The following is a 12,341-nucleotide window of genomic DNA, read 5'->3' as shown; positions in this document are numbered from 1 at the left end:
TTTGTCCCGATTCTGACTTCACCACAAATACCCAAAAAGCCACTCTGCAGGTAACTCTTTAAAAGGAGACAAGAGGGGGCTAAGGATAGCTTGAGGGAAAACACTTTGTTTACTTATTTATTTATTTATTATTTCAATTTATATACCGCCCTTAGCAAAATAGCTCTCAGCTTGAGCCAGCAGTGGTAATGACATATCTACCTGCAGAGATTATTCATGTTCCTAGCAGGATTATGCTGCAGCAGGTATCTGTTGCTAATCGAAGCATTATTTTTGTACCTTTTTTTATTGGCAGTATTTATGCCTTGTTAGGGCCTGTGTTGATCAGTATGTGAATTTTAGGCCGATATATAGCCAAGGAAATATGAATTAAGGCACTGTGATTGTGGACACCGAAACATCACCAAAATACTGATGTGTGTGTTAGGGCAGTCCACTCATTGTTCTCCCTTATGTACGCTACATAACTTCCATGCTTCAGCTGGTACATTTCCCTATCATGCCAATTTTCACTCTGTTTGCAAAGAGTGGGAATTCCACATGAAAAGAACTACTATTGAAATACCTGGGTGTGGCTTGATTCCGAGTTATTGTGATGTTCTATTGCATAGGATTAATTGGCACACAGAAGGAAGATTCGCAAAGCAACTGCTTCACTTAAGACTTGTAGTATAAACTATGGTGTCTTTGTATATTTAAATAGCATTCTACTGTACGCAGTGTTACGATACAGAAGGGGAAAGGGGAAATAGTGCTATGATTCGAACTTTCAAATTATGGTATGTACAGTCTAATGTAGGCTCTATGGAGCGAAGCAGACCTGCTTCCTTTGATGTACTTATAATTATTAGGGGCTTAAGCTGCCAGCAGTGGAATGTATAGATAAAAACTGATGACATGACATAGTAAAGGCAAGCAGAGGTGGTGGAATTTGATGCGGCTATGTTCTCTAGTCTGACCAAGTCTAAAACATAAAATGTTGCTGGGCTTACCAGAAGTGAAGCAAGTGCAGTTCACTGCTTCAAAAATATAAAGCATAGAATTTTAAGAAGATTTATGATTTTGCTAATCCATCATATATATTTTACTATATTTGACCAAGTCCAGATATTACCACTTTGCCATGGACTTTTTTTTTAACATTGTTAAATACGTTCATGGAAATGAACATATTTAGCACAGGGAATATATATTTTCTATGCCAAATAGGAACAAATAGGGACATTGCTCTAAACATTCTACTGACATTCTTGATTCAATAACCAAGACCTTGAAATTAGTGTAGTACACAGCACATGATCATTCGAGGTCCCCTTGGTCTTTCAACGTTTTATCCGACGTATTTAAACAAACTAAAGTCAGCATATCATTCAATTATTACATAAAAATTATTAACCTTAATGTTGGGGCTGATTCTTAAAATAGATTGCTTTGGGGTAGAAAACTGTGCATGCTCTTTGATGGAAATGGTAATGTGAAAGAAAAGCAAGGAGTGACAATAACTTTACAATAACTTTACAAGAAGGAATGCCTAGAAGTAAAATAAATAGAACAATCTCTATAAAGCACCTACAATTTCAGGAGCATCAAAGAACACAAAAATAAAAACAATTTTGATTAGTTAAAACTGTTTCTATGTCTTTTATGAGTCTGAAATGTAATTTGTACCATAAATCCGTACTGGGGCATGAAAAATATTTTTATTCTTGCATTATTTCTTCTAATGCCTCTTAAGAAGAGAATCAGTCAAAACACACTGGGATATCTAACACCACACTAAACTTCTATCTCCTGGAATCAGTTAGGGGCCTTGCCTCTTTTATGGATTTTTCACATGTGGTGAATGTCCATATTACCTATTTGTCATGTCAATATTTAGGATTACTAGCGAACAAGTGAAGGAAGCAGATATAATTTGCCTAACTTTAAGCCCAAATCATTTTAGGGCCCACTCCAGAAAGAGATGATAGATATGTGCCTGTCTTCTTTATCCTGGTCCCAGTACATTCAAGGCATGCAAAGGCAGTAGTCTGTACAGGTGCATGTCACACAGAAAATGGGTTAAGTCATACCCATAGTTAATACCTACATGAACCATGAATTATGGGGAGAGCAGAGTCTTAGGACAATTAGCTTAGGACAATTTAATTAGCTGTCTTCATGTATACAAGAAGATAACATTGGAAGTCACTTACTATGTGGTAGTCTAGAGGCTATTTTTTTGAATATTCTGGAGTTTTGTGCACTGAACCAGAGTGACCTATACAGAAGATGCTTATCAAAATTCTGCAAGAAAGCAACGTACAGTATTGTTTTAAAGAGCCTTTATGCAGTTTGGCCAATTAAAGAAATAGAACTCATGAATTTGGACTAAAAGATAAACACATTTTTACTATATGTAAACAAGTGAAACATGAACTTTTAAAAAGATTTCAAGCTTTAGGATATACTTCATGGTTCCATATAGTTAACCACACATTAAATGGTTAACAATAATTTATAAAGCCCCCCCCCCCCCGCCTCAAACTAGGAAAGAAAGCTCAATGTTGTTCATGTTAACTAATGGACCATTGAGCAAATCTGCCCTGTAGGGGTTTTCACAAGCATGGAACTGTCATATCACTGATGTTTTTCTAACTAGGGTACCTTTGTTAGAGATGCTGCCAAAACTCAAAACCACCAACATTTAAAACTAAATTTCTTTATAAAAGGATGAGGTTCTACAGTTTGCCTTTGAACTATGCAGCATTTATCGGGCTGTCTTGTCACAACATGAATCCCTTTGGGGTGAAAGCAACTGATTTGAAGGTTAAAATAAATTCATCTTGCTGAGACCTAATGCAATTTGTTGAAAGCTGGCCTTGGGAAACTTTCTGACATTCATTAGATAGGCTTTTCACTGGGTATTCATAATGCAAGAATATCTTAATGGCTGAATTACTCACCTCCACAAACCTTTATTACTTATGGAATTTCTTATGGCCAGTTTCCATTTGCAGCAGTTACTCTGATAGCTTGATTTACTATCTTAAAGTAAAATAGCTACATATTTCACAATATATGCTGTGTTACTACCACACAATAAATGTGGGTGGATGGCAAATGCAAAATATGACAATTTTGCAAAGAAACGTAGGCATGTCTCTGCTGATGTCCAAGCACTAATTAAAAAATCACTGTATCGTTAACTTACAATACAATGGTAGACATGTCTACTTCAGAAGTATGTATTTTTGTGTTTAATTTGGCTTACTCCCATGTATGTGGGTATAGGATGGCAGCCTAGACTTTAGTTTAGGATTGGCATTAGGAAAGCTGACCTTCCATGGTAAACATGAAGTTGTCCCGGCAGGGGTGGGTGGGGGGAGAAACAGCAATAACTGTATTCTAATTTTGTGTAAATAGCTCCCCACGGCAGCCATTTTGTCACTGGAATCCTCAGTACTTTCTCAAAATTCAAAACGTGTCCCCCAGTCCAAAACGGTTGGCAACCTTGCTCTAAATTAGTAAGAAGCAGGCCCTAGGGCAGGGCTATGCAGACAATGACTGGCTTTGTTTTCAACAGGTCCTTCTGAGTTCTATGGGACAAAGTAAACAGGCTGCAACATAGAGTACAGTTGAAAAAGGGCAAACTCTGCTTCTTACTCCAGGACCTAGGATGGGTGGCGGCAATGTTTAGTCTGCACCCATTGGTGCCCTAAGTGTTAAATTGTTTTAAACAAACAAACAACTTTGTATAAGTAAATGGCTGCCATTAGTTGTTAGGAGGAAAAGTGAAGTGCTGCACGTGCCCACTATCCGTGCCCACTATCCGTGCCCACTATGCCAGCACTATCCTTCCCCCATCTGTTGAAAACATCTCTAGGATTCCAGAGGAGGAGGGCATATGTATCTAATGCTTTTCAACTCCCGTGTCCCATCCTGAAAGTGGCTTCTGGGTTCAAGGGATGAAGAGTTTCCTCTCTGCTGCCATCTGAGTTTTAATGTGGGTAGTGTCTCTAATATTCTATTTTTCTTTTTAGCTTGGAATTTCTAGAAGTAATGATTCTCTGTGGGTAGGTTTTTCTTAACTTATTTGACGGCATCCCTCCTTTGATATATACAGGAGGAAAGAATCCACAATTGAATCATTTGTGAAGCAGCAGCACCTACTTATGTCAGTGCAACCACTTCTTGCCAAGAGCAGCTATTACTGTTACTTTTATGCTGCCTATATGATGCATACTTAATTGAGAGTAAGTCCTATGGAAGTCGGTGGGGATTACTTCTGAATGAACATGCACAGGATTGGGTTGCAAGAGCTGATGCAGAAGACTGCCTTTGGCAGTCAGCTTTTCATTTCATTGTGGTAAATTAATGATCCAGTGCATTTGACAGAAACAGAGTGTGCAATTTAAATATGCCATGTAAAACTTTTTTACTTATGGTAATACTTCATGCCCACCTGTCTTCAGTTTGTTCATGAATAGGGATGGATGAGGAATAGGACATTATACTTTCCCAAAATTAGAAATGTTATTTTGATCTCATAATGCCACAAGATGCACTCACACGGGATTTCAAATATAAAAAGCCCTTTGAGACTGTGGCCTGTTAAAAAGCTTTTATCGAATTAATCTTAATAATGTTGGTTTGTGTTTACGTGATGAGCAGGAGAATTGGATGAACCTTTCTTTCTTTCTTTCTTTCTTTCTTTCTTTCTTTCTTTCTTTCTTTCTTTCTTTCTTTCTTTCTTTCTTTCTTTCAACCCTTAAATGAAACTAACATTGGTCTGATTTCTTGAAATTGGGAGAAAACAAGATTCCCAAGTAACTTCACCTCAATTTTTACTGGGCAATTTTTTTCTTATTTATTTATTTAGTTACATGGCAAATTATGTCTCTGTTTAATCTGCCTACAAACTAGCAATTCTGAGTTTCAAAAATAATGTTACCTGTAACATCACCACTGAAATTTGCTCAGCTTCTACTAGCTACTAAGAAGTTGCAGTAATAACAGTAGTGCTTGCTGTTGGCCAAGGCAGCGTTCTGTGTAGGCACTGGGAAAGAGGTGAGTCAGGTGAACTCCAGTTGCCAGAGAACAAGATACAAGAGAAATGGTTTGAGTGAGGTAGCATTTGTCAGTGGAGATGTGGGGAAGCAGCACAGACAAAACATATTATTCACTTTATGAGGTAGATAACGAAAAAGACAAATTGCTATTATGTAAGTTTCTCTGTATTGAGCATTAGTCTGAATACGGAAAGCTGAACAATGACGCACTAATCGACAATACATGCCTGCTAAATTTGCAAAAAAATGGCAATATACTGAAAGTGGAATGGTCACATTTGCAGATTTTTTCCTTAAATCAATTTGCCACAATCAAAATAACTCTGTCTCACCCAGATATTCAGTTCTACATTTACCGGAGGTGCATCCTTCTCCTTCTGCCCTATATAATAATGGTAAAAGGATAAAAGCAATTTTCATCTACCTTTTTGAGGAAATTCCTGTATTTACTGCAGAAATAATTCATGTTTTACAAATAAGGACATAAATCCAAGCTGTTCTTCCCCCCTATTCTTGGGATGGCTAGGTTCTGTCTGCAATCTTTTTTAATTACCTCCAGCCTAGCCCCCTGTTATACTTAAGCAATATAGCATTTACAGTATCAAATTTCTCAACTCAGACAGAAGCAAAGTTGGAAAGAAGAGAAAATTGTGTGTTCCTTAGGGTCAAATCTTGCTTTACATTTTGTATTCTGATACTCTATATGAAGTATACATCTGCTTACATATGTCTCTAAAATAAGCAGTCAGTAGTGGGCATATTTTGTTTTGGACATTCAACAAAAAGAGAAAAGTTGGTTGTCAGCTACAGGCCAAATTTTGCATGCCTAGGTTACATATTCCTCTTAGAGGCTGATGCCCTATTGACCAACACAAGTACTTTAGAACCAGATCATTTGCAAATTAGCCTTTAATGAATATAATTGGCTCAATGAAGTGCACTCTCTGTGAAAACCTGTTCAGAGTAAGCATGACCCTCATGTGGCTCTTAAATAAAATGTAAGGCATCAATAGGGATTTCAGCATCTAGCTCTTTTTGCAATATGCAAATAATGCATTCTTGCTTTGCAAAGAGTTCTAGCTTATTTTGGAACTTTTATAATCCACCATTCACACATTTGTGTTTAAAAGCTGTTTCTGTATTATTACCTTTCTCTGTTAAGTGAAGACACCATCATTGTTCTCCCACCCCGAAAACAATTCCAATTAACCAATAACCCAGCTACAAGCATAACATGATAGTAATACAAGCAGTATTGATTAAAACAAAAACAGCCATTTTAAAAAACAGCATTAATTCTTACCAACTCCAGCGGTTATCGATTCTGTGTCAATGTCTGTAGCTTTTTTCTTTGCCACTTCAGCTAGTGCCAATTCACCCTTATCTAGTGCAAAGTAATGGATGTCCTTTAGAAATAAAGCAAAATAAAAGATTAATCTAAAATGAATCTTGGACAAGTAACAAAGGAGAATTTGAAAGGAAAAAAGGCTTTTTATTGCTTAGATCTGAAACGCAGATGGAAGTGATGAGACTATATTTATAATTTTCTCAGTGTTACTCTTCTGAAATGCAGGTTTATTATCCTATTCATGCTTCTTTCCTGGTAGTTAATAATGAACAAAGTGTTAACCATTAACAGAAAGAACAGAGCTCTCAACCCTGCAGTATAAGCAAACCTTTCAAAGACACTTTAGGTTTTGATATTGTACAGCGCAACAAAGCTAAAGCTTGGCAGATCTCTGGTTAGAAGGGTTTAGGCTAAACATATGACTGAATCCAAATTCCCAAGTGGCTGAATATAATATAGTACTTCATGCAAATAATACCCTTTCCCAATCACCCCACAAACTTCCCTTCTGTTCTATTCGTTTCTTTTTTCATGTATTTTTTGCCTTTTTATTCTTTCTTTTGTGTTTCCAGTCTGGATTTTGTCAATTCCACTCTGAAAATTGGAGGAAACAGTAGCTTTGGAAATTCCCTTCTTTGATCTAAATCAGGTGTGGGGATTTTTTTCTGGCCAGTAGGCCAGATCCTTCTCTCAATCCTGGTGGGCAAAATTTGATAGATGGGCAGGGCTACCCACTTGTCAATCACCAAAAAATATTAGGCAGTCAGGTGATGCTGCATATTGAAACCCCAATTGTTGGGAGTTCAAAGCGTAGTGTGGGGCTGTTTTAAAGCCCTTTTGCAAACAGCCCCATACTGCTCTTAAAACATTTGAAAACCGCTTGGTTTTTAGAGGTTCAACAGCAGGATGGGGCTGTTTGCAAAAACAATTGTAAACAGCCCCGCTCTCCTCTTTGAACCTTTGGTTTTCAGAGGCTCAAACAGCAGTGCAGAGCTGCTTGAAAGCCCTCCAGGAGGGGGACACAGTTTTCAGTGAAATTGCTGTGAAAATGGAGGGGAAAAAATCTGTTTTAGCAGCAGTTCCAATAAAAATCATTTCCACTTCCCAGAGCAAGGCTAGCCCTCACCACCCTTCAGCTGATGGGCAGAGGGAGTGTGCCTTGCTCCAGCAAAGGAACAATCAGGAGGTCACTTTAAGGTCCCAACTGTTCCTTCAAAGCCATGTCAATTCCTGCCCTGCACCTGACATCACATATGTCAGGTTTGGCACGTGTTGAGTGTAGTTTGGGGAAAATGAGCTTGTGGTCCAAATGGGGATCGCTGGGTGGCCAAATATAGCCCACATGCTGGAGGTACCTCACCCCTGGTCTAAATCTAAGGCCCAAATAAGATGCAATGGCCTATCTCTTTAACTGTAGGTCTGCCCCAAGAACGTATGAAGAGGGTGTAGATTTAATTTTAAAAACAAAAGGAACATGTGGGTGAGGGCTGCTTACTTCCTACAGTCTTAATTAATTAATTAATTAAATTTATATACTACTTGATTGTAAAGAACCTCTAAGCAGTTTACAAGAAACATTAAAATTATCAATAAAAACAGTTAAAAACAAGTAATTAAAACATTTTAAAACAAGTAAAACAGCAATAGACTAAAAAGAGTTTAAAACACATCAACATTTATGCGTCTAAATAGGCTTGCCTAAACAGAAATGTTTTAAGTGGGTGCCAAAAAGAATACAGCAAAGGCACCTGCCTGACGTCAATAGGCAGGGAGTTCCAAAGTATAGTTGCTGACACACAAAAAGATTGATTTCTTACAACTGTGGAACGAGTATTAAGTGGTCCCTATAACCTTGCCAGTTCCACAGACTGAAGCAGTGGGCACAAGTAAGCTGGTCCTAAGCTCTTAAGGGCTTTATATGCCAATACAAACACCTTATATTGCTATGACACTTTTTCCTCACTTGGACTCTGGTGCCAGAAGTGAGTCTGTCTGGGAGAAATATGCCCAGGGTGTTGCTGTGGTTGGGAGTAATCACCCTCCTCACCTGCATGTCTCCTTTGCTCTTACGATACCCCCATTTATTGGGACAGATCCACATTTAAGAAGATAGATCTGCCACTGACTCCATCGACCTGGCACATTAGTCGGTTTTAAAGCAGCAAGAATTGTTCTTCTGGCTGTGTTTAGAAGCAACTCTGCCCTCGGCTGGACACACCTGACTTCAGGCCTTGCAGGACTGTCCACAGTAAAGTGTTGGGCCAATCACTGTCTCTTCCTGAGCCTACATCCTGAGCCTACAACAAAATGTTTCTATTAGCGCACGGGGGGGGGGCAATGGGTTGATCTACCAATCAGTTGTGGAATCAGTCTGAACCTCAATTAAAAACAACAACACTCAAGCTGATCCAACCAAGTTTTAGAGTAAAAAGCAGCAGAATTTCACTAGCATCGTGCCCCCCCCCCCCGTTTTCAGGAGATTAACTGGAACCGGCTCAAAAGTAAGTGTGTCTCTTACTTAATCTCCAAACATTTTAGTCTTGGTATCAATAGCAACACTTAAAAATTTGGCAACATTTAAAATGATATAAGGACTATTACCGTTTAAGCATACTTTGAAGAGAACTGCATCAGATCTACCAGGAATCCATTCCAAAATGGGGTGCAGCTACCTGGCCCTGGCACCCTTGTAAAAATTACAGTACAAAAATATGTGCACTATAGTCTCAACAGCACCAGAACCACATGGACAGAATTTCTGTCTGGATAGATTTGTCTAAACAAAAATGTTTTAAGAAGGTGCCGAAAACAGTATAGCAAAGGCACTGCTTGTTCTCAATAGGCAGAGTTCCAATGGATAGTTGCTGCCACACTAAAGTCCAAGCCAGGCTTATTAGTGAGCATAAGCCCACTTCCAAATTGAGAACAGAGTCAGCTACACATTTTGGAGCATCCGAAAGAGATCTAAAAAGAAAGACTAGACACTTTCAGAGGGATGCAGGACTGTAACCCACTGTGCAACTCAGTATAACAGTTGTGAAATTAGTTTAGCCTTAAAAATCTTGACTGCAGCACCTACCACCCTTAGTCAAAAAGAAATGTACAATTGTTTTTGAGTAATATTCACACTCTTGTAATTGCAAACTTTTTATGCACCCATTTAGTAGATCTATGGAAGTAGATATGCAGATACTTAGAAGAAGCATCCTGTTTAACACTTCTGCCTCATCTCTCCTCTTCTCTTTAGGTATATCATAGAGCTTAGTCCTTTTTCCTAATCCCCTTTCCCCTGGACTTGCTACCACATTTATGGTGTTGTCAATCCTGTATGCTTTTATCCCTGCTTTCTCACTTGCATTCTCTCCCAATTTTGATTTTTTTATATATTTCCTTATGAATGTTGATGTGGATTTAGAAATAATTTAGAATTATGTAAGCTCCGTTCCCCCTGAAATTTTGCAAGAGTGGAGTGTTTGCAGCTGTGATCTTACTCCAGAAAAGAACATTACATTCAGGTTGAGAAACAGAAATGACCCAAGCCATAAATAAGAAATGACTGGCCCCAGACCTGACTCGCCTCACACTAACCCAGTTTTTCAGGGACCCCTCTGCCAATATCCAGGTCTGACACTCCCTGCCACAACCTGAAGCCTGGTGATTGAATATATGTGGTCTATCAACAGAAGAACTGTTTGGAGCCACACTGGATTGGCCCTTTCCAGATCTTTCTCACTACTCACTCTGCTGTAAAGTGTCAGAACCTGAACTCCTGAACACACACTTCCTACTGTAAATGCACTCACCCTCCCCAAGGTGTGGATAAGGAACATGAATGGGGTCCAGTCCTGATAACCTCACAGGATGCTGAGCAATGAAGGAGTCATCAGTCTTCATAGGCTGAAACCTATCCACCCTCTGCGACAGTTCCTGGTCCACCTGATAACTACCCTGCTGAGAATCCTGACACTGACAAACAACCAGTACCTGAACCAGAAAAAGCCAAGAATAGGTACAACTTGCGACCACGAAAGGTGTAACCTCATAAAACCTTCTTCTGAGCCTTAATAGACCAACACCAGTACAGAAGTACAGGTCAGCAAGCTGTGGGAAGGAGGTAGGTCATAATAAAGCCTGGTTAAGGCCTGGTGTAAGCCAAGCACTGCCAGGCCCATTATACAGCCAGAAAAGGCAGATGTGTTTGTCTGAACTAAAACATTGTTTTAACAATGTTATTTTAAGCTGAGAACTTTGTGCTTTGACTGTGTTGTGCATTATACTTTGCTTTGACTACTGGAGGTGCTCTAATGAAAACTCTGGGAGAAGTTATGACAACAAATCTGAAGAATTGCCTGAAAAAGCAAGCCGAATAATATTCAAACAACATGAAATTACTCTGGTGTCTAGAGATTTTAACGATCCTGATCCTGTACCCTCAACAAACATATAGAGAAAACATTTTAATGAAATTGTCCTTAGGGTTTTTTAAATGTTTCAGACTGCTGGGTGTGCCAACATATGTCCATTAGTGCAGAAGGGGAGTCCCCTTAGTTCCCAGACCATTAAATCAGACAGAGATGCGTACCCCCTTATTGACTTCTCAGGAAACAAAAAACATAACCTGGCAAGATGTAGGCTGCAACAGAACAGAATTCCTGTATGTTGTAAAAACAATGGGTAATTTCTGTTGGATGTTTAATGGGACTACCCATCTTGTTGATCAGTCCCCCTGCAATATAACCTACACTATCAACAGGGCAAGATCCTGGGTGAATGCAAACATCCACACTTGGGTCATGACTAGAAAACATATCATAAGCTATTATAGCTTATGGATGTCTTCTCCCAGATGTGCAGCTGGGTTTACAGCCCTAGCAGGCCACTACTTTGTGTGCGGTAATAAGGCATATAAATATCTGCCTGGTGGATGGGGAGGTACTTGCTACATAGCTGTGTTAATCCCGGTCATTTCTGTTTATAAAAACCTCACCAAATGGAAAATCAGGAATATATGGAGTAGTTCATATGATCTAAGCAGGCACCCCTTGATATTTGCAGAATTGGTCTGTCCTTTGTCCTACCAATTGGAATAGCTTGATTAGGTGAGGCAATTTTGAGAATGCAAGCAGACCAAGGCTTTGATCCGAAGGCACATGAGGCCACCACCTTGCTGAAGCTAAGCAGGTCTGGGTCTGGTCAGTGCCTGGATAGGAGACTGCCTGGGTACCACATGCATGCCGCCTTCGGTTCTATGATGAAAGAAAGGCGGAATATAAATGTAAGAAATAATAATAGAAAAAATAGCAAATGAGACGTCTGATGCAGTGGCACAGCTAGCAAAAAATTAGACAAACGGTTCTTCAGAATAGAACGGCTCTAGATTTTGTATTAGCAAGTAGAGGTGAAGTATGTGCATTAATTAATTCCTCTTGTGATGGTTATATTCCTGACATCTATGACCAAATAATAGAGTATGCAGCTAAAATAAGGCAGGCAGCTGCCACTATTCCTGCTGATTCTTGGGACCTTGGGGGATGATTATCTAATGTGGGAGATTGCCTAAGAACTTTGTTAAACTGGTTAGGTATTGGACTGTTGTTCATTGCACTGTTTGTTGTGCTGGTGCAAATAATTATGTGCTGCTTGAAATTGTGTGCTAAAACCACTGATAAAGCTGTTAGTGCAACACAAGTGAAACAGACAGTTTTAAGAGAGTTAAAGGAAGGGAAGGAACGGGAAGGTCAGAATGCCACTCAGATACATGAAATGATGCAAACAGAATATTCCTAAATTGTGGAAATTAAATTTCCAAAGGGGGAAAAATAATGTGGATTTTGAAATAATTTAGAATTATGTTAAGTTCATAAACTTGTGTTAACCAACTTAAAGGAAAAACTAGGTCCCAGTTCCCTTTCGAGTCCCCTTCTTAGAAATTGTTATCTGCA

General features: G+C 39.0%; 1 protein-coding gene across 5 annotated transcripts in view; it reads right to left on the bottom strand.

Annotated features, from left to right (window-relative positions):
• WDPCP (WD repeat containing planar cell polarity effector) overlaps positions 1–12,341 on the bottom strand; it is a 255,323-nt gene that overhangs the window by 53,255 nt on the left and 189,727 nt on the right. For 4 of the 5 annotated variants that reach the window (XR_009762090.1, XM_061622283.1, XM_061622282.1 and 1 more), the window contains one exon: positions 6,355–6,457. Coding sequence is in view for 4 of the 5 variants with exons in the window: in XM_061622283.1 (XP_061478267.1) it covers positions 6,355–6,457 (103 nt within the window). In the remaining variant the exon portion in view is untranslated. Of the gene's footprint in view, positions 1–5,290; positions 5,434–6,354; positions 6,458–12,341 lie in introns of those variants that run through there. The other variant, XM_061622284.1, reaches the window with a different exon arrangement.

The sequence above is a fragment of the Rhineura floridana genome, chromosome 4 (assembly GCF_030035675.1).
Source record: "Rhineura floridana isolate rRhiFlo1 chromosome 4, rRhiFlo1.hap2, whole genome shotgun sequence".
Classification (NCBI taxonomy): Eukaryota; Metazoa; Chordata; class Lepidosauria; order Squamata; family Rhineuridae; genus Rhineura; species Rhineura floridana.
The sequence above is the reverse complement of the archived record's forward strand: the minus strand, read 5'-3'. Positions and strand labels throughout refer to the sequence as shown.